The 21,162-nt window shown below is 40.0% G+C and overlaps 1 protein-coding gene across 1 annotated transcript in view; it reads left to right on the forward strand.

Moving 5' to 3' along the window:
* Positions 1–21,162, forward strand: part of dis3l2 (DIS3 like 3'-5' exoribonuclease 2) — a 349,434-nt gene that overhangs the window by 56,707 nt on the left and 271,565 nt on the right. The window contains exon 5 of the mRNA XM_063045713.1: positions 7,857–7,958. Within this exon, the coding sequence (XP_062901783.1) occupies positions 7,857–7,958 (102 nt within the window). The remainder of the gene's footprint in view (positions 1–7,856; positions 7,959–21,162) is intronic.

Raw genomic sequence — 21,162 nt, forward strand, 5'->3', positions numbered from 1 at the left:
TATCGGGCATAATACTTTAATGCAAGGAGATTATAACTTTTACCTAGAAATTCCTTTTGTCTGGGACAAAATTCCCGGTCAAATTTGGTCAATGTTAATTTAAGAGGAGTTAGATTCATTCTTTATGATGCAGGTTTCTAAACATTAGCCAGAGGGCTGTGAATCTCTGGAATACTCTTCCTAATAAGTTATGGAGACTCAGTTGCTGAATGTTTTGAATTCAGGGATGAATAGATTTTGTTTAAATATGAAACAAATAAACATTTATTGGGGTATCACAGGAAATTGGCACAAGAGTAAATGAAAATTTAGTCATGATCTTACTGACTGGTGGATCAGGCAAGAAGGATTAAATAACCCACACTACTTTCATTTGTTACATTTTTTTTGGGCTGCTGCAATGAATTCTGAGACTTCATCCCTCCAAGTAGATTCCTTCATTGACTTATCATCTTTAGTAACATATTCTTAACCCTTCAGCCCTCCTGCCAGTCTACTTTAGTACACAGATCTTTAATCCCTCCAGCCTAATCTCTTCCAAATCACTGCCCCATGCACTTTTCCTAATCATCTCTCTGTCAATTCCTGAATTTTCTCCTCCAAAACATGCTTCGCCCACCATTTTCACTCTGCATTGACCTTTTTCCATTGTGCACAATACTCCATACCTTTTCCTCAGTAGATTATGTGCTCTCATCAACCTCACACTAAAATAGTTTGGGGTCCTTTTTTAAAGAATTTCAATGGACAGACTATTATATATGTTTAGGCTTACCCTTCATCTTTTACTGAAGAATTACCAGTTGTCTCAATGGGAAAGAATGTTAGTTTTTTTTTGGTTTCTTAGTTCTCTTAAAATTTAAGCTGCACAATAAGTTATTTTAATTGATACATTGGTAATTTTTCCCTTTAATGTGTTTTGATGTTTTTGTGCTATCATTGCTTTGACCGGCTGCTAATATTGAGTCCTAATTTAAAGTCTTGTTTTTAACATGAGGTTATATTTTTCCAAGTCCAAAGGTGGCAAAGAATGAGACCAATTTCTGTTGGGAGGTATATAAAATTAATGAGCATTATAGAAGCTTTTATGGCAGAGCAGTTTTAAGTTCCAAGTGTGCACTTTCAAGATAAACTGAAAAAAAAAATGGAATTTTTGTATAAGTGCTAGCTTTCTAAGTGGGTGAGGCATATTGTACATCAATTTGAGAGGTTGTTGAGTAGCAATCAAGGTTCTTGAGATTGTAAGTCACTTTCTATTTTCCAAGTAGTGAAACTGAATATTTGTTGATTATTGATGTATGGATCACAGTCTGATACACACTAAGTATTTGAATTTCCAAATCAATCAGAAGTATTTTGTCGCATCCAACAGGTAATTTGTGGTTCACGCAAATTTATGGTATAGTATTTGGATTGATCTAATTTCTTCAGATTTAAACTCAGCAACAGGCTGCTACTTTTCAAACAATTTACCAATGTTAAGCCATTGAACACAGAACAGTACAGCAAAGTATGGGCCCTCTGGCCATGATGTCGACTAATATAAACCTACTTCACGAAAAATGCACATTTATTAAATAAGGTTCTTGATGTTGGCTTAGAAATGTTTTTATAATAGTAATCAATAATTATCTGAAGTAGCACTTAAACATCCTAAATTGAACAGTCAAGAGATTGGACCATCTTGTTCCACAGACCTGATGAAGTATGCAAAAAAATTCAAATAATAATTGTTTAGGCTCATTTATTACTTGTGAAAACCAGCATGATTTGTGCTAGAAGATTGCTGCTTTCATTAGTAGCAGTATGGCTTCACCCTTAATTTTTAGAGTAAGTACCGAGGGTGATGTAAAATAATATTTAAATTAAAAAAATGGTTGTATTGACCCACCCAGCTCAATACAAGGTTTAAATGAAGACTTGTAATACTTTCAGTTACACACACAAAATGCTAGAAGAACTCAGCAAGTAAGGCAGCATCAATGGAGGGAAATAAATTGTTGACTTATCATGTTGAGACCCTTCATCAGCACTGAAAAGGAAGGAGGTAGAAGTTGGAATAGGAATGGGGGAGGCGGGGAACAAGCTGACATGTGATAGGTGAGACCAGGTAAAGTGGGAAGGGGATGAAGTAAGAAACTGGGAGGGGATGTGGATGAGTTAAAGGGCTGAAGAAGAAGAAATTTGATAAGAGAGGACAATGGACCATGGAATAAAGGGAAGGAGGAGAGGAGCCAGGAAGAGAGAGGTAGGTGATGGGCAGATAAGAGAAGAGAAAGGGTGAGAGGATACCCAGAATGGGGAATAGAAAAAGAGTGAAGGAAGGAAGGAAGGAGAAGAGGTTACCAGATGATGGAAAAATCAATGTTCGTGTCATCGGATTGGAGGTTACGTAGATGGAATATGAGATGTTGTTCCTCTAATCTGTGTTTGGTCTCATCAAGGCAGTAGAGGAGGCTATGAACAGACTTGTCAGAATGGGAAGTTAAAACTTGCAGTCAGCTGTTTAGCATTTCTCCATTGAAGATTAGAACATGTGGACATACGCCAAACTTTAGCATTTCCCAGCTGGAGAAAACTAATCTGATGGTTTGTTGAGAGTGTTAATGCTAACAATCCCAATTCTCTCTTTTTTGAACCCCCTCCCCCCATCCTCCACATCCTTTTTGCTTTCAAATGAATTGCAAATAAATGATGATTCACAAAATCAGCACCAACTAATTGTTCTGAATAGTAGTTAGGAATGTTCTTAGTACTACTTTCTGCACCCCCCCCCCCCCACCACATCAGAACTAATATGATCTTCCCTCATCAAAAGTTAGCCCTGAATGCATTCGGATTTCCTTTCCTTTCAGATCATTTTAATTAATTTTAAATTAATAAATGTTAATTTAATTGGTGAACATAATACTAAATAATGCATAACTATTTTTGTAAATAGTTATGCTTTATTTTGTATCATATTTACCAAATACCATTTTGACATGTATATAGTGGAGTTATTCTGTAAATATATAAAATTAAATATTCCCACTATGCAGGGAGCATATGTTCTTGCTTAGTCCTTCTCTGTACCTGCACAATGAGGAAACCTTTTTTTAAATCAATAATGTGAAGCCATTGACCTCTGTCAAGAGATAATTCAGATGAATATGAGCACAGGTAATTCTGACCTCCCTTTTAGTTCCTGATCATGAGAAACCATCAGAGAGGCTGTTTTTGACCCATCAGAAGTATGAAGATGACATGCTGGAATTACTAAGCAGCACCAATGAAGAGAAAGAGTTTATATCTTGAAGGAAAGATATTGTGTTTGTTGTGCTGATGACACATTCCACACCAATGTTCCTAAGAGTTTTTTCCTTAACTGTATCTTTTCCTCCCACTGTGGATATCATGTTTGTTTTGTTTTCTATACTTTTGCTTTCCCCCCTCTTCCCACATGGAGCACAAATTAGGGCACTGTGTCCTTGCTTTCCAATCATTGGTTCCTCCACAACTTCTGCCACTTTCAGTATTATGCAGCTACCAGTTACATTGTCACATATCTGTCCTTTATAATATTCCAAAACGTCTGTTCCTTCTACAACTCCAGATCACTTCCATTTCTACAGGACCCATTCCCTTTCTGATAGCACTTTGGCATGCATTGTAGAAATTACAATACCTGGCTTTTTACTTTGTACTTTTAGTATTTCCAGGTGAAGTAGCAATTTACTTGTACAACTTCCAGTTTAGTTTATTGCATTCAGTGCTCCACATCTGTTTAGTGGGCAAAAATGACGTGAACTTCACAATGTCTCTGACTTTAATTTTCCATCCCACTTGCACTCTGTCTTCTCCCATTGGCATCTTATACTGCTGTAATAAAGCTTAAATACTGGCTTGATGGACAGTACCTCAGGATGAATACAAGTCTGACAGTGTTATATTTGAATGCACGCAGTATATGGAATAAGGCAGATGATCTTGTAGTGCAGATAGAGATCAGCAGGTATGATGTTGCGGGCTTTGCTTAGTGGTGGTTGAAAATCATAGCTGAGAGCTTAACATCCAGGGATACGCATTGTAACAAAAGGACAGGCAAGTAGGCAGAGGGAGTGGGGTGGCTTTGTTGGATTTAAAAAAAAGAGATTAAATCCTTGGAAAGTGGTGACCTAGGATTAGAAGATGTAGAATCCTTGTAGGTAGAGTTGAGAAGCTGCAAGTGTAAAAAGACCCTAATGGCAGAGAGGCCTCCGAGCAGTAGCCAGAATGTGGGAGATAGAAAAGGCAAGTGGAAAGGGCAATGTTATGGGGGATTTCAATATGCAGATAGATTATGAAAATTGGGTTCGTGCTGGATCCCAAGAGAGGGAATTTGTAGAATGCCTGTGAGATAGCTTTTTAGATCAGCTTGTAGTTGAGCCCACTAGGGGAATAGCAGTTCTGCATTGGGTGTTATGTAATGACCTGAATTGATTAGGGAGCTTAAGGTAAAGGAGCCCTTAGGAGGCAGTGATCATAATATGATAGAATCACTCTGCAGTTTGGGAAAAAGAAAGTAAAATTGAATGTATCAGTATTACCGTGGAGGAAAGGGAATTATAGAGGCATGAGAGAGGCTCTGACCAAAGATAATTGAAAAGGGACGCTAGCATGGATGATGGCAGAACAGCAATAACTGGAATTTCTGGGAGAAATTTGGAAGGCGCAGGAAAGAAACATCAGAATGATGAAGAAGTATTATTCTGAAGTAGAGGTTCCCAACCTGCGGTCCATGGACCCCTCAGTTAAATATAAGGCTCCATGACTTAAAAAAAGGTTAGGCCCCTGTTCTAAAGTGAGGATGAAGCAACCGTGGCTGACAAAGGAAGTCAAAGATGGCATAAGAGCAAAAAAGAAGACAGATAATATAGCAAAAATTAGTAGGAAAGTAGAGAATTGCAAAGCTTTTAAAAACCAACAGAAGGCAGCTAAAAAGCCATCAAGAGAGAAAAGATGAAATATGAAGGTAAGCTAGTCAATAATATAAAAGGGCAGATATATATGAAAAGTAACATAGAGACAAGAGTCGATATCGGACTACTAGAAGATATTGCTGGAGAGGTAGTAATGGGAGAAAAAGAAATGGAAGATGAATTTCATTAGTATTTTGAGTCAGTCTTCACTGTGGAAGCCATCAGCAGAATGCCAGAAATGCGAGTGTCAGGGGGTAGAAATGAGTGTTGTTGCTTTTACAAAGAAAAAGGTGCTTGGAAGCTGAAAAGTCTGAGTAAGTCACTTGGACCAGATGGACTTCACCCCAGGGTTCTAAAAGAGGTAGCTGAAGAGATTATGGATACAGTCGTAATAATCTTTCAAGAATCAATAGATTCTGGAATGGTTCTGGAGGACTGGAAAATTGCAAATATCATTCCACTCTTTGAGAAGGGAAGGAGACAGATGAAAGGAAATTATAGGCCAATTAGCCTGACTTTAGTGATTGGAAACATGGCTGGTGGTGACAAGTTTTGTTCCGCAGGCGTCGGTGTTGGGATTGCTTCTTTTCACATTATGTCAATAATTTGGATGAAGGAATTGATGGCTTTGTGGCCTGGTTTGCAGACGTTACGAAGATAGGGCAGATTATGTTGAGGAAGCACAGTGTCTGCAAAAGGACCTAGATAGATTGGGAGGATGGACAAGGAAGTGGCAGACAGAATATAGCATTGGGAAATGCATGGTCATGCACTTTTGTAGAAGGAATAAAAGAGTGAATTATTTTCTAAATAGCAAAAAATTGAAAAGGGACTTGCGAGTCCTGTGCAGGATTCCCGAAGAGTTAACTTGCAGATTGAGTCAGTGGTAAATGAAGGAAATTGCAATGTTAGCATTCATTTTGAGAGGACTAGAATACAAAAGCAAAGATTTAATACAGAGGCTTTATAAGAAATTGGTCAGACCACACTTAGAATATTGTGAGCAGTTTTGGTCTCCTTATCCAAAGTAAACATGTGCTGACATTGGAGTGGGTCCAGAGGAGGTTCACGAGAATAATCCCTGGAATGAAAGGATTAACATAAAAAAAGCATTTCGATGGGTCTGGGCATGTACTTGCTGGAGTTTAGAAGAATGAAGTGGGAATCTCATTGAAACCTAGTGAATATTGAAAGGCCTAGATAGAGTGGATGTGAAAGGCCTAGACAGACTGGATGTAGAGAGGATGTTTCCTGTAGTGGAGGAATCTAGGACCAGAGGACACACTCAGAATAAAGGGACATCCATTTAGAACAGAGGTGAGGACAAATTCCTTTAGCTAGAGGGTGGTGAATCTGTGGAATTCATTCCCACAGATGGTGTTGTAGACAAGACATTGGGTATATTTAAGGTGGCGGTTGATAGGTTCTAATTTAATCAGGGCATCAAAGTTTACAGAGAGAAGGTAAGAGAATAGGGTTTAGAGGGATAATAAATCAGAAATAATGGAATGTTGGAGCAGACTCAATGGGCTGAATGGCCTAATTCTGCTCCTATCTCTTATGGTTTCTGAACACAAAATAATCTGCAGATGCTGGGGTCAAAGCAACACTCACAACACGCTGGAGGAACTCAGCAGGTCGGGCAGCATCCGTGGAAAAGACCAGTTGACATTTCCGGCCGGAACCCTTCGTCAGGACTGTAGAGGGAAGGGGCAGAGACCCTATAAAGAAGGTGGGGGGAGGTCCTTCTTTATAGGGCCTCTGCCCCTTCCCTCTACAGTCCTGACGAAGGGTTCCGGCCGGAAACATCGACTGGTCTTTTCCACGGATGCTGCCCAACCTGCTGAGTTCCTCCAGCGTGTTGTGAGTCTTATGGTTTCTGGTCTTATTTTCAGAACTTGACACAATATATCTGTCAGGATTCAACATTCAATTTAGCAATTTTAGATAATCACCCTTTTCAGTCCTGATGAAAGTTCTTATATTTAAATGTTAATCAACTTTTCTTTCACCTCAAAAACTACCTGATATACTGCGTACTTCTCTCTTATTTCAGCTTTCTAGTAATTGCGGTGTTCCATGTTTTTCTCTGTTGCGGCATACTTTTGTTTTACTTTTTTGCCTCTCTGACTTCATTAATTTCCTTCTATTTCCATTAGTAGATGGTAGGACAACTGTGATTAACAAGCCTTCACCATCCTCTCAGCTGGCATCAGCACTTTGTGTCTTCATTCTTCCTTCTTTTCCACCCTATCACAGCCTTTCCTCTATTCTGTCCACCTCATTTCTTCCATGTAACTTAAAACATATTCGAATGTGCAGCCATGTAATTTTAATGTTAACTGTAGTTCTATCCGGTTTTGTTGGCTGACTTCCAACCCATTTCCACAATTTTCTATTTTTTAGAATCGACAGACTAACCTGTTACAAGTTTCATGTCTTCTTTGGTGGTAGGAAGAGATGATGAGAGCATAAGCTCTTTGGACTCTAGGCTTCCTTTATTTTGGCATGAACTTAGCATATTTTCTGTTTAATTGCAGTGACCAAGAAAACGAGGTAGATTGATCAGTTACACTTAATGGCTCGTGTGCTCTTCATTTGCATTTTCTTGATTCCACTGTAACTTTGGTTTAATGGAATGCCACTAATATTGATTTAGAAAAAGGTTTAAAACAGATGTTGACAGAATTACCCAATGAGATTGGAAAGGTTAACTGTATGTATGGTGTGTAACTTAGTTTGTGAGGCCTGGAGTCATTTTCTCCATGATCTCATTGTGTTCCCAAATATCCTATTTCTATGTCAAATTTCAAATCTTGGAATGAGGAGCATCACATTCAGGGCAAATAATCTCATGCTATTTGACCTTATCTAGATATCATATGTTTTTAACATTATTCCAATATTTTCTTTCAGGATGGAGCTCGAGATATTTTTATCGATGGCGTCATTTCTCGAAATAGAGCTTTGAATGGTGATGTTGTGGTGGTAAAAGTCCTGCCCAGGGAACAGTGGAAAGTAAGTTTTAGATCTGGAATAAAAAAAAACTATGCTTTTCTCTTCCTTCCCTCTCACCATCTCCTCTGCTCTGCCACAGAATATAGAGATATTATTTACAGAGTTTTAAATGTACATTTGAAGCTTTTGCAAGTAAGCCATGTAGATTTGCTGGTTGGGATTAATTTTCATAGCTCATGATTAGTATCTTTCGAGTTGGTGCTATTTGGGCAGTGTGTTAATAATCTGGCAAATTAAATCTCATATCTTTCATATTAATTCTTTAGCATGAAATTTGTTTCAATTTTGATCTTAATTAAAAGCTGGAACTACTGAAACTGTTTATGCTGGAACATCCTTCTCAAACCTCTCTGCCTCTTCTTGTCTCTTTACTTGTAATATGCTCCATAAATCTAGCATCCAGCTGTCCAAATTATTTTGATGTGCCTTGTCTTTAATAATCTACTTTGGAAACATCTTTGGATATTATGTTTGTTGCTAAGTACAGTAAAATTCTGATAATTCGTCACCCTGGGATAACTGGTGGTGGACCAATTTAGATTTTTTATATTTAGGCTTTCTTATCTATATTCCAACAAGCTTTTGATTTACTATTTTAGATGTTGTATAGTAGTATAAAAATATTTCCAGTGAACTAGCACAGTTTAAAGGGAGTAGAGAAATCAAAGCATGGTGGATTTAAATGAAGTAGGGACTGAAACACCAATGAGTTAGAAGAAGAGTAGAACGGACCCAAGGTGAGTTTAAAAAAAACAAGTTGTGGGAGCAGGGCCCTTGTGAATTAAAAGAAGTTTTGGAAAAGGGCCCCAGAGACTTTAAAAAGAGCATGGGACTGGAAGCCCTGGTGAATTTAAAGGGAAGCAAGGGTCTGATGAACCAGATGCTGAACTTGGATTGGGTAGTGGATTGTCAGATTTTACTGTTCTTGGTATTGCAATTTTAATTAAAGATCATCTAGAGCACCACCCCAGGGCCAGTTAATTCTCACTATAAACATACTGCTGGGGTGAAGAACTTGGCTGAATGAATTATTGAATTTGCTTCACACAAGTTCCTACTTGCATACATCAGTAAGGTTATAACATAATTTGTTGTTTGCACTTTTAATCAGTTCTATGTGCTCAAAAAATGCTGCAAATGTTTAGCAATGGAATTAGAAGCAGAAAATTCAGGCGATACTCAGAAAGTTAATCAGGATTTGTGGAGAAAAAAACAGTTTTATTAGACGATAGATCTTAAACTTTAATTCTGTTTCTTTTTCCACAGAAACTGCCCATTTCCAACATTTTTGTTTTGAGTTCATCATTTATTCTATTGAAAACTAAATTTCAGAGAATATCTGCATTACCCAGAATGTTTTTATGGATATTATGCAGTATGATATAATACCATAAGACTATAAGACAGAGGCGCAGAATCAGGCCATTTGGCCCATTGAGGTCTGCTGTGCCATTCAATTATGGCTGATCCTTTTTTCTCCTTCTCAGCCCGATATATGTTAGAATACTGGACTACTTAAGGTACCAAATTTTGAAATGTGTTTTATTATATAGCTTTTGAAGCAGATCTTACATTTTGAGTGTTAATCAATTTGTGGACTAAAACTTAATTAAATCATTGCTACCATGAGGCTTTCTTGAATTGCCTGATTCTTTTAAAATGCATAATGTAAATTATAGTACGAGGATTAGCAAAAGTACAGTTAAATTGTTTTTCTAAATTAAATGATTGTAATAATTGGCTCAATTGAGATATCTATTAAAATCTCATTGGCTCTCCACTTGGCCTTGGATCGCCTGGACAATAGCAACACTCGCATCAGGCTGCTGTTTATTGATTACAGCTCAGTGTTCAACACAATCATACCCTCAGTTCCAATCAATAAATTCCAAAACTTAGGCCTCTGTTCCTCCCTCTGCAACTGGATCGTTGACTTCCTCACCAGGAGACCGCAGTCAGTGTGGATCATAAATAAATGAGAGTAGGGAGAGGGAGAGGGAGAAGGGAATCGTGTTTGGGGAGGAAGAGAAGGGAGTGGGAAGCGCCTGAGACACATTCTGCAGTGATCAATAAACTAGTTGATTGAAATCAAATGACCTTGCCTTGTGTCTCAGGGCTGGGTGTGTGTGCACCTGCGCCACTCCCCGCCCCGGCACTTCTGTGCCATTGTCCCACACCCCTCCTGTGGCATTCCATCCTTGCTATTCTCAGTACCCTTTGCTCCCGCCATATTTACAGACTCACTCTCTGTGCTACATTGACAAATACAATACTGTTCAAAAGTCTTGGATACCCTCGCTATATATGTAGTATGTGCCTAAGACTTTTGCACAGTACTGTAATGTATAGGGATTTTCCATTATTATTCTGTATTGCCACAAAACATCATATTTCACGACATATGCCAGTGATATCAAACCTAATTCTGATTCTGAAAGTTGCAGTGTTTCAATAAAAAATGAGTTTAATGAATTGCCATTTTGTTTAGATGGCCATAAATAATGTAAATGGATTTATGTAAGTTGCCCGAAAGATTTTGTGCATTCATCAAATTCGGCTAGTTGCTCAGTTTCAAAGTAACAAGTTGGGAGTAACAAGAACAACAGGAATTCTGCAGATGCTGGAAATTCAAGCAACATACATCAAAGTTGCTGGTGAACGCAGCAGGCCAGGCAGCATCTATAGGAAGAGGCGCAGTCGACGTTTCAGGCCGAGACCCTTCGTCAGGACTAACTGAAGGAAGAGTGAGTAAGGGATTTGAAAGCTGGAGGGGGAGGGGGAGATGCAAAATGATAGGAGAAGACAGGAGGGGGAGGGATGGAGCCGAGAGCTGGACAGGTGATAGGCAGAAGGGGATACGAGAGGATCATGGGACAGGAGGTCCGGGAAGAAAGACGGGGGGGGGGTGACCCAGAGGATGGGCAAGAGGTATATTCAGAGGGACAGAGGGAGAAAAAGGAGAGTGAGAGAAAGAATGTGTGCATTAAAAAGAGTAACAGATGGGGTACGAGGGGGAGGTGGGGCCTAGCGGAAGTTAGAGAAGTCAATGTTCATGCCATCAGGTTGGAGGCTACCCAGACGGAATATAAGGTGTTGTTCCTCCAACCTGAGTGTGGCTTCATCATATTATTCCAACATATTATTCTCCGTAACTTCCGCCACCTCCAACGGGATCCCACCACTAAGCATATCTTTCCCTCCCCGCCTCTCTCTGCATTCCGCAGGGATCGCTCCCTACACAACTCCCTTGTCCATTCGTCCCCCCCATCCCTCCCCACTGATCTCCCTCCTGGCACTTATCCGTGTAAGCGGAACAAGTGCTACACATGCCCTTACACTTCCTCCCTTACCACCATTCAGGGCCCCAAACAGTCCTTCCAGGTGAGGCATCACTTCACCTGTGAGTCGACTGGGGTGATATACTGCGTCCGGTGCTCCCGATGTGGCCTTTTATATATTGGTGAGACCCGACGCAGACTGGGAGACGGCTTTGCTGAACATCTACGCTCTGTCCGCCAGAGAAAGCAGGATCTCCCAGTGGCCACACATTTTAATTCCACATCCCATTCCCATTCTGACATGTCTATCCACGGCCTCCTCTACTGTAAAGATGAAGCCACACTCAGGTTGGAGGAACAACACCTTATATTCCGTCTGGGTAGCCTCCAACCTGATGGCATGAACATTGACTTCTCTAACTTCCGCTAGGCCCCACCTCCCCCTCGTACCCCATCTGTTACTCTTTTTAATGCACACATTCTTTCTCTCACTCTCCTTTTTCTCCCTCTGTCCCTCTGAATATACCTCTTGCCCATCCTCTGGGTCACCCCCCCCCCGTCTTTCTTCCCGGACCTCCTGTCCCATGATCCTCTCGTATCCCCTTCTGCCTATCACCTGTCCAGCTCTCGGCTCCATCCCTCCCCCTCCTGTCTTCTCCTATCATTTTGCATCTCCCCCTCCCCCTCCAGCTTTCAAATCCCTTACTCACTCTTCCTTCAGTTAGTCCTGACGAAGGGTCTCGGCCTGAAACGTCGACTGCGCCTCTTCCTATAGATGCTGCCTGGCCTGCTGCGTTCACCAGCAACTTTGATGTATGTTGGGAGTAACAAGTTTTGTTTTCTCTCTAATTTGATCATGGAATCTTTTTGACACTTTTAAAGATATAAGTAACAAATTTGTACAGTGGGGGCAGAAATATTATTAAAGCTATAGGTTTTGGGCAAATATTATACACAACCATAAAGTCTATTTTGTTTTTTGTACAGATTATTTAATTTGTTTTTGAAATTATTGTTTAATATTGATCTTTTGTGATTATTCTTCTGCATAAATTTAAAACTCTTTAGAACACCTGGAGAATAAAGACGCATATGTAAGGCTCCTTTTCATTGACTACAGCTCTGCCTTTAATACCATCATTCCAAATAAACTGATTCCTAAGCTCTGGAACCTGGGCCTTAGCACTCAGATCTGCAGCTGGATCTTCAACTTCCTCACAGACAGGACCCAGGCTGTAAAAATAGGGGACAAGCTCTCCTGTACAATCACTCTGAGCACCGGTGCCCCACAAGGCTGTGTACTCAGCCCCCTGCTGTACTCACTGTACACCCATGATTGTGTAGCCAAGTTTCCATTGAACTCAATATATAAGTTTGCTGATGACACCACAATTGTAGGCCGTATCTCGGGTAATGATGAGTTTGAGTACAGAGAGGAAATTAAGAACCTGGTGGCATGGTGCGAAGACAATAACTTATCCCGCAACATCAGCAAGATGAAGGAATTGGTTATTGACTTCAGAAGGAGTAGCGGACCGCACGAACCAATTTACATCGGTGGTGTGCAAGTGGAACAGGTCAAAAGCTTTTAAGTTCCTCGGGGTCAGTATCACAAATGACCTGACTTGGTCCGACCAAGCAGAGTTCACTGCCAAGAAGGCCCACCAGTGCCTTTACTTCCTGAGAAAGCTAAAGAAATTTAGCCTGTCCCCTAAAACCCTCACTATAATTTTTATAGATGTACTGTAGAAAGCATTCTTCTAGGGTGCATCACAACTTGGTATGGAAGTTGTCCTATCCAAGACTGGAAGAAGCTGCAGAAGATTGTGAACACAGCCTAGCACAAACCAATCTTCCATCCTTGGACTCACTTTACGCCACACGCTGTTGGAGCAGTGCTGCCAGGATAATCAAGGACACGACCCACCCAGCCAACACACTTTTCGTCTCTCTTCCCTCCGGGAGAAGGCTCAGGAGCTTGAAGACTCGTACGGCCAGATTTGGGAACAGCTTCTTTCCAACTGTGATAAGACTACTGAAGGGATCCTGACCCGGATCTGGGCTGTACCCTCCAAATATCCGGACCTGCCTCTCAGTTTTTTTGCACTACCTTACTTTCCCTTTTCTATTTTGTATGTATGATTTATAATTTAAATTTTTACTATATTTACTATCGATTAGTACTCTAGGGAGCGCGAAGCGCAGAATCAAATATCGCTGTGATGATTGTGCGCTCTAGTATCAATTGTTTGGCGACAGTAAAGTGAAAGCATTTCAAGTACTGTGCCGCAAGGAACTTCCTTCCTCATTAAACACCTCACACCTTCTCCATTAAACATCATGTGTAGTAATGTATTGATATGCAATATATATTGTCAATTAATGTCTGCTTTATGTTGAAAATTTTGAAAGTTTACTCCTGTGAAATTAACATCAAGTAATAATGGTAATTAGTGATAAAATTTTAACTTTGTTTTTCATATTAACATTATTCCCCCACATGATACCATTTGGCTTCTGCATCTTTTAGTCACGTATATTTTTAATAATAGAATAATTAACTCTGGGTAAGTGTGTAGACTATTTGTGTAGGTGTCTGATTAGATATGTAGCATATGATTGTACTACATGAAAGACTGTCACAGTTAATTGAAAGTGCATTTTTGGATTTGTTGGTGTAAAATTATAATTGATTGCAATGTTCTGGAGAATATGAAAGTTATCTCCACTTTACATTTCAAAGTTGCTGGTGAACGCAGCAGGCCAGGCAGCATCTCTAGGAAGAGGTACAGTCGACGTTTCGGGCCGAGACCCTTCGTCAGGACTCCTACAGTTCTGACGAACTGTTTGTTCACGATGGAAGGCTTAATTATGAATGTACATCACACAATATTAGTGAAATCTGGCTACAAGTAAGGCTGCATCATTACAGTGAACACTTTTTCAATCTTTCTAGCTCTGTTGTGCACCTCTCTTCCAACAGCCTTCCTGTGGGACTGGAACTAAGCCTAAGAACTAATGGGAAACTTAAATTTTTGGCAGCTACACTTCGCCACCAAGGTCATTCCGACCTTGTTAGTCCAGCTGCTGTACAATATTGATATTAGTATGCAAGCATGGAGGCCACGCTCCAGGCTTTCATTGGTTTGTTCACAACTGTATGAGTAGCATACATACGCAACATTTGCAAACCGAAGACCATCTATCAACTTGTCCCCGTTTTACAGCATTGTATGAGAAATGGAGCACTAGGCAAACTTCAATAATGAAATTAATCATTGTCTTTAAAGTGCCAGCAAAAGGACATTTGTAATTCAGAGTCTCAAAGTTCATAGTATACTAGGTAGCATAGTCCTTCAGTGTCCTGGAAAATTTAGAGCAGCCACCATAGGCAACTGAAAAGACATTATCAATGCTGTCTCTGCAAAATACTCTAAAATATTCAGTACAAAGGTAAATGAGCTAACATGAATGTCCTTTCCAAAGCTAACAACCCCAGCATTGAGGCCCTACTTGTAGAAGTTTAAGTTCAAGTTCAATTATCATTCAACCATACATGAATATAGCCAAACGAAACTGAGTTCTTCCGAGTCAAAGTGCAAATTGCATTACTAACAGCGCATAGCACAAATAGACATATGGTTACGATTTCAGAAAACCATTCAGTCACAAAGAAAAAAAAATATAGTCCAAGTTCCTGAGTGGCATGACTGTAGACTTATTTTATGTTGTCCTGTTCTTCCACTGAGCGAACACTGGCGGGCTGAGGGCAGCACTGATGGGAAGAGCCAGCTCCCAACCAGTGCAGATTCCAGTGCGCCCTACAGAGGCTCTTCCACACAGCCTTTGCATCTCTCGTGACAGCTGCAACAGGTGGCCCCACGGCCTAGGCCTTGTCCTCGTCCTCGCCATGACTGAAGCAATGCTGCTCCCCCGCTGTCAGTCTCTCCGATAAACCAGTGAACCAGATGTGTAGTATTCTATCTTACCAATGTCCAGCAGGGTCTTGCAGTCCCAATAAAAACGTCCAAGGCAATCATAGCATCGATTGTTGGACTGTTCACCTTGGCACAGTGGAATACAACAGGTTTAGGAGACAACACAACAACGGTATGCATTAAGTCCAGCTCCAATGCTATTGAGCAACTCACAGATGCGATTGACCTGCGGTACAGGTTGAGTACCCCAAATCTGAAATACCAAAATCTGAAACCACCAGAATCTGATTTTTAAAAAAAATTTTTGAGTGCTGATATAATGTTACAATAGGGAAAATCCCACAAGGTGAAGTGCAGGTCTTTGAGCACCACAAAGAGTTCTGAGAAGTAATCTTACATGTGAAGTGAACAGAAATTAATGGGAAGTGAAACAAAGATGTCAATTTTGTTGTTGTCAGCGTCGGAATGAAGATGTGCTGTTTAACAGTATGATGATCTATCATGATGAACTGAAATTTGAAGATAATTGTAGATATTCAGCAGACTGCCTGGAGAAATTTAAGAAAAGACACAACATTAAATTATTAAAGCATCTGGTGATCACAAAAATCTCGTACCAGAACAAGTCTATGAAGCTGATGGTTTTTATATCATACATAATGGCATTAAATTTTTAAAGTGTCACTGATGAAATTCTTAACACCAGAACAAGTCTACAATGCTGGTTGGTTTTTGTACCTTACATAAAACCTAAAAAAAGAGTAAAATGTAAATACAGTGTACCACAACCTTCTAATCAAATCACGGCATCGTAGCTGGAGATTGAAATCCAACTGTTCAACAGCTGATTCAGGTATTCTCCTGATGCTGCTATACTGTTTTTTGTTACCCTGCACACATTATATTGTCATTATATTTAAGTTATGTAATATTTTTTGCTGGTAAGTGCATATGTGTGATGACCAAATGTAAGACAAAAACTCCTGACCAATAGTACATAAATTCAGAGTTGGAATTGATGGCACCCCAAACTATCTCATTGTATATTCCAAAATCTGAAAAAATCCAAAATCTAAAACACTTCTGGCCCCAAGCATTTCAGATAAGGGATGCTCAACCTGTACTTGATTTTCTTAGTATTTGGCAGTGACTTGCGATTGTAAAAAAGACACAGAATGAACAAAAGAAAATCTGCAGATGCTGGAATTCTAAGCAACACATACAAAATGCTGGAAGAACTCAGCAGTTCAGACAGCATCTATGGAAAAGAGTACAGTCGATATTTCAGGCCAAGACCGAAATGAACAAATGCACTTTGGATGGACCCGGAGGAGCTGTTGTGCTGCCATCCTACTGGAAGCTCTGCTCTGTTGATCAAGCTATATCATTTGCACCGGGCTCGTGAAATGGGCATTTTCACTGAAACAGATTACCAGGCTGGCATAGTGACTTGCTATGAGTTGTATTTAACATAAGAGAATCTTCCCCCTGAGTCTTGGGAATCTCTAGCCTGTGACTACATGAAATGAAGAAGCGACATTCACATGATTTTGAGAATCTTGAGTCCATGTATTGGAGTCATATAGGAGACCTATGAGCGTGCCACCTCACAAAATGCTAGGGTACTTGATATCAGGCACTTTTCCTCTTTGTGAAAGAGTCATTGTTTCTCATGTTGACTTTATCAGTCAACTTGGAACTACTAAAACTGAATTGGAAGCAAGCTATTCTTGATCCTGAGGAGCTGCCTAAGAACATTTATTCTGAGAATAATTTTTTCATTGATTGTTTTATGAAATTTTTGAATAGTTTGTCAGAATGTTTTAGAAGTTGTGCACCAACTCCAGTCGATATCTACATCAACACACACAAAATGCTGGAGGAACTCAGCAGGCTAGGCAACATCTAGGAAAAAAGCTGCCTGACCTGCTGAGTTTGTCCAGCATTTTGTGTGTGTTGCTCAGATTTCCAACATCTGCAGATTTTCTCTTGTTTGTGATTCAGTATCTGCATATCTATACTGATAGAAGAGTTGAACATTTTGGACTCTCTGAACAGGAAGGGTGGATAAATTACTATTAGAAGATAATGAACAGTTATGAGCTAGATTGAATTAAGTTTTATTTGGGAAATGAAGTGTTCCGTGAACGTTCATCATAATTTGTAGACTTTTGCAATCTATTTCCATGGGTGTAACAAATTTGACAACATTCTACAATAAACAAATGAGTATTTGGGTGTGGAACTTGTATGAAAAATCTTTCAGAGAAACAAAACCCAGGAAAGGGAAATTGCTTTGTCAGTGTTGTGATGTGATTTAAAATAGGACTGAGTTCAGACGTTTATCCTGAAAGTGACAAATGAGATAGGGTGGCAAGGCTCTGATCTTTTAATACCGGAATCACAGAGAAATGTTATTGGGTGGAGTAGAACAGTTAACTTAACAGGTTTCCTTTATTACTGTAATAGATAACGGACATCTGCAAGCCATGTATAAATTCAGTGTTCTTTACAAATTCTATGTTGAATGAAATTTAAGTGCATATTATTCGTTCTTAAGAATAAAATTATATTTTATTCTAAATAATTTCATTCTCTATCTCATTTTATTTAAGTGTTAAATAATTTATTTTAAGATAATTGGCTAATGCTCCATTGGAATAAGAAGAAACTTGTGAAATATGGTTTGTATCCACTGGTATCATTTTAGGTCATTGTGAAGTATTGAAAAATCCTGAAGGGGATTCTTTAAATTGTTTCTGCTTTATTTAGAAATATTCTGTCGAAATGTTACTGGAGAAATTTACTTAATGCACGCCATGAGGGAGAATACATAAGTACATGCAATTTTCAGCAGTCAAAAAGGCTTTCTTCAACTAACAATTGCTTTACAACTACAAGCATGCTTTGTTGCTGTTCTGTGATCTCTATCCTCTGCCAATTTTCTCTTTCACCTTTATTCCAAATAGGACATCAAACTGGATCAGGAGAGAAAACTGCCTAACTTCCCGTCCCAGAGATGCTTCATAACTTTAGCCAGGAGCCTGTGCATAGCTGTAGAACATATGAAGAACCGCTGTGTTGCTATAAGCATAGCCAATGAACAAACATCTGATAATGTTTTCAGGCAAGACTGTGTAAACACAGTCAAACCATTGCTATGGTTGTCTGACTTTGCCCAAACCACAGTCAGGCCATTTCTCTGGTTGTCTGACTTTGCAGATTGTTTAGATTTGTCACTTTTTCTTCTATACCTTGAAACCTCATCATTCCTTACTCTAGTACGAACCAGAACGTCCTACCCCAAGTGACTTTAAGCAAGAGAAATGAGGATCACTAAGTGAACACTCCCAATACCCATCTATTACATTTCAAATTATCATCATCCATTTGCTTTCATCCTTACTGGCACCTTACCAAAATACAAAAACTAAATTCTGGAGGATGATAGGGAAATGGGAGCTTGCACTGTGAACCCTTCAATTGGCCTTTATTGATCACCTTGACGAATAATGGGAATTAAGGGATTGGCTACACATTAGAGTTTCTTTTCATGGGGTCTACCATTTTGAGTTATACACACAAAATGCAGAAAGAGCTCAACAGGTATGGAAATGAATAAGTGACGACATTTTGGGCCAAAACCCTGGAAAGGAAGGGGGAAGGAGCAAAAATAAGGTGGGGGGGGAGGGGAAGGAGGACAGGCTGTAGAAGGTGATAGGTAAAGCCAGGTGGGTGGGGGAGGCGTGAAGTAAGAAGCTGGGAGGTGACAGGTGGGAAAGGTAAGTGGCTGGGGAAGAAGGAATCTGATAGAAAAGGAGAGCTGGCCATGTGCAAAAGGGAAGAAGGAGGGGCAGCAAGAGGAGGTGATAGGCTGATGAGGTAAAGAGAAAAGAAAGAGGGGGTCCAGAGTGGAGAATTGAAGAAAGGGGAAGGGGGAAATTAACTGGAAGTTGGTGAAAATAATGCTTGTACCATCAGGTTGAAGGCTACTTAGGCAGGATATGACGTGTTGTTCCTCCAACATGAGAGTGGCCTCATTGTGGCACTGGAGGAGGCCATGGACGGACATGTTGGAATGAGGATTGGAACTAAAACTGTTGGCCACTGCAAAATCCTGCTCTTAGTGGATAGAGCGAAGGTCCCCCAGTCTACATCCGGTCTCACCAATGTAGAGGGGGCCACATTGAGAGCACTGGATACAGTAGACAATCCCAACAGATTCACAAGTGAGGTATTGCCTCACCTGAAAGGACTGTTTGGGGTCATAAATGGAGGTAAAGGAGGAGGTGAATGAGCAGGTATAGCACTTCCTGCACTTGCAGCGTTAAGTGCAAGGAGGGAAAATAGTGGTGAGGGATGAATGGACAAGGGAATCATGAAGGGAGTGATCCCTGCATAAAGTGGAGAATGTGGTGGGAGGGGTGGGAGAAACGTTGTTTGGTGGTAGGATTTCATTGAAGATCCTGCCAAGGTGAGACCACTCTCGGGTTGGAGGAGCAACACCTCATATTCCGTCTGGGTAGCCTCCAATCTGATGGCATGAAAGTCAATTTCTCTAACTTCCTGCAATTTTTCCCCCCTCTCTCTTTTTCCATGATCTATTCTGGCTCCCCTCCCCTTCTGTTCTCCTCACCTGCCTATCACCCCCTCCTCCGTTACCCTTCCTCCTTCCCTTTCTCCCATGGTCTGCTTTCCACTTCTATCAAGTTCCTTCTACTCCAGCCCTTTACCTTTTCCTCCTAAAGCTTCCCAGCTCCTTACTTCATCCCAACTCCCCTACGCACTTGACTTCACCTATGACCTTGTAGCTTGTACTCTTTCCACTCCCACAGCTTTGTATTCGAGCTTCTCTCTCTTCCCCCTCCCCCTTTCTTTCCAGGCCTGAAACAGTGACCATTTATTAATTTTCATAGATGCTGCCTGACCTGCTGAGTTCCTCCAGCATTTTGAATGTATTGCTCTGGATTTTCAGCATCTTCAGAATCTCAAAATGTTTACCATTTTCAGCTAGTTGGCTGTGATTCTGAGAATGAACTGGTGATGCTTCACCTGATATGCTAAAGACACATTTTTAAATTGATAACTCAATGCTCCAGAGATTCTTCAGGGGTTAGACTGCAATAGCATTGGAATACTTCAAGCATTTCTTTCAAAGCCGAGTGTGCAGCCATATTAGTTCCCGTTCAACATACCCAGCTTTTCATGGCTGCAATTTTCATCATAATTGTAATAAAGTTAATAAATATTACAGTGTACAGGAAAGCTCCGAGTGTTTGACATTAACATTTTAACAAATTAACTAACCTGTAATGAATCCAAAAATTAAGTTTGCACCCAGAAGTGATAGATACTGTACGGAATAATATTTTGAATATTTTGTAAGTGCAAGTCATTGTCCAGCCATGCTTAGTAAATTATCCATGTCCATCAAGATACAAACAGCAAAGTGGAAACACAAGAGACTGCAGATGCTGGAGTCTGGAGCAAAAAAACAAACCGGAGGAACTCAATGGGTTCTACAGCATGTGGGGGAGGGAAGGAATTGATGTTTCGGGTCAAAGCTCTGCAACAGGGCTATAGCTTGTGAAAATGTTCCCAACAAGTGAATTAGAAGTTTGTATGAGGCCAAGTCTATCAAGTGTAATAAGTTATTGATACCAATAAATAATAAACAAATGCTACTGTAATTTAGAGCAGACCACCAAAAGGAAGTTCCCACTATATGAGTGCCCTTGGGAACTTCCATAAATTGATATTTAATATGACAGATTTAAAATCGAACTTTTACGGGAAAGAACTATTGCCAGAAGCTAAAGTGAACTGTGGAAAGTTATTGCTTTTTTTGGCTTACATATAAATTTCTTCAACAGTGTTTTGCTTTGTTTCTTTGCTGAGCTTGTAAAATGTGCTTAAAATGCATGTATTCTGGGCTTCATTAAGGTATTGGAACTTCATACTAATAGGAATAATGGCCTGTGTTCAGAA

This window comes from Mobula hypostoma, chromosome 4 (assembly GCF_963921235.1).
Source record: "Mobula hypostoma chromosome 4, sMobHyp1.1, whole genome shotgun sequence".
Taxonomy (NCBI): Eukaryota; Metazoa; Chordata; class Chondrichthyes; order Myliobatiformes; family Myliobatidae; genus Mobula; species Mobula hypostoma.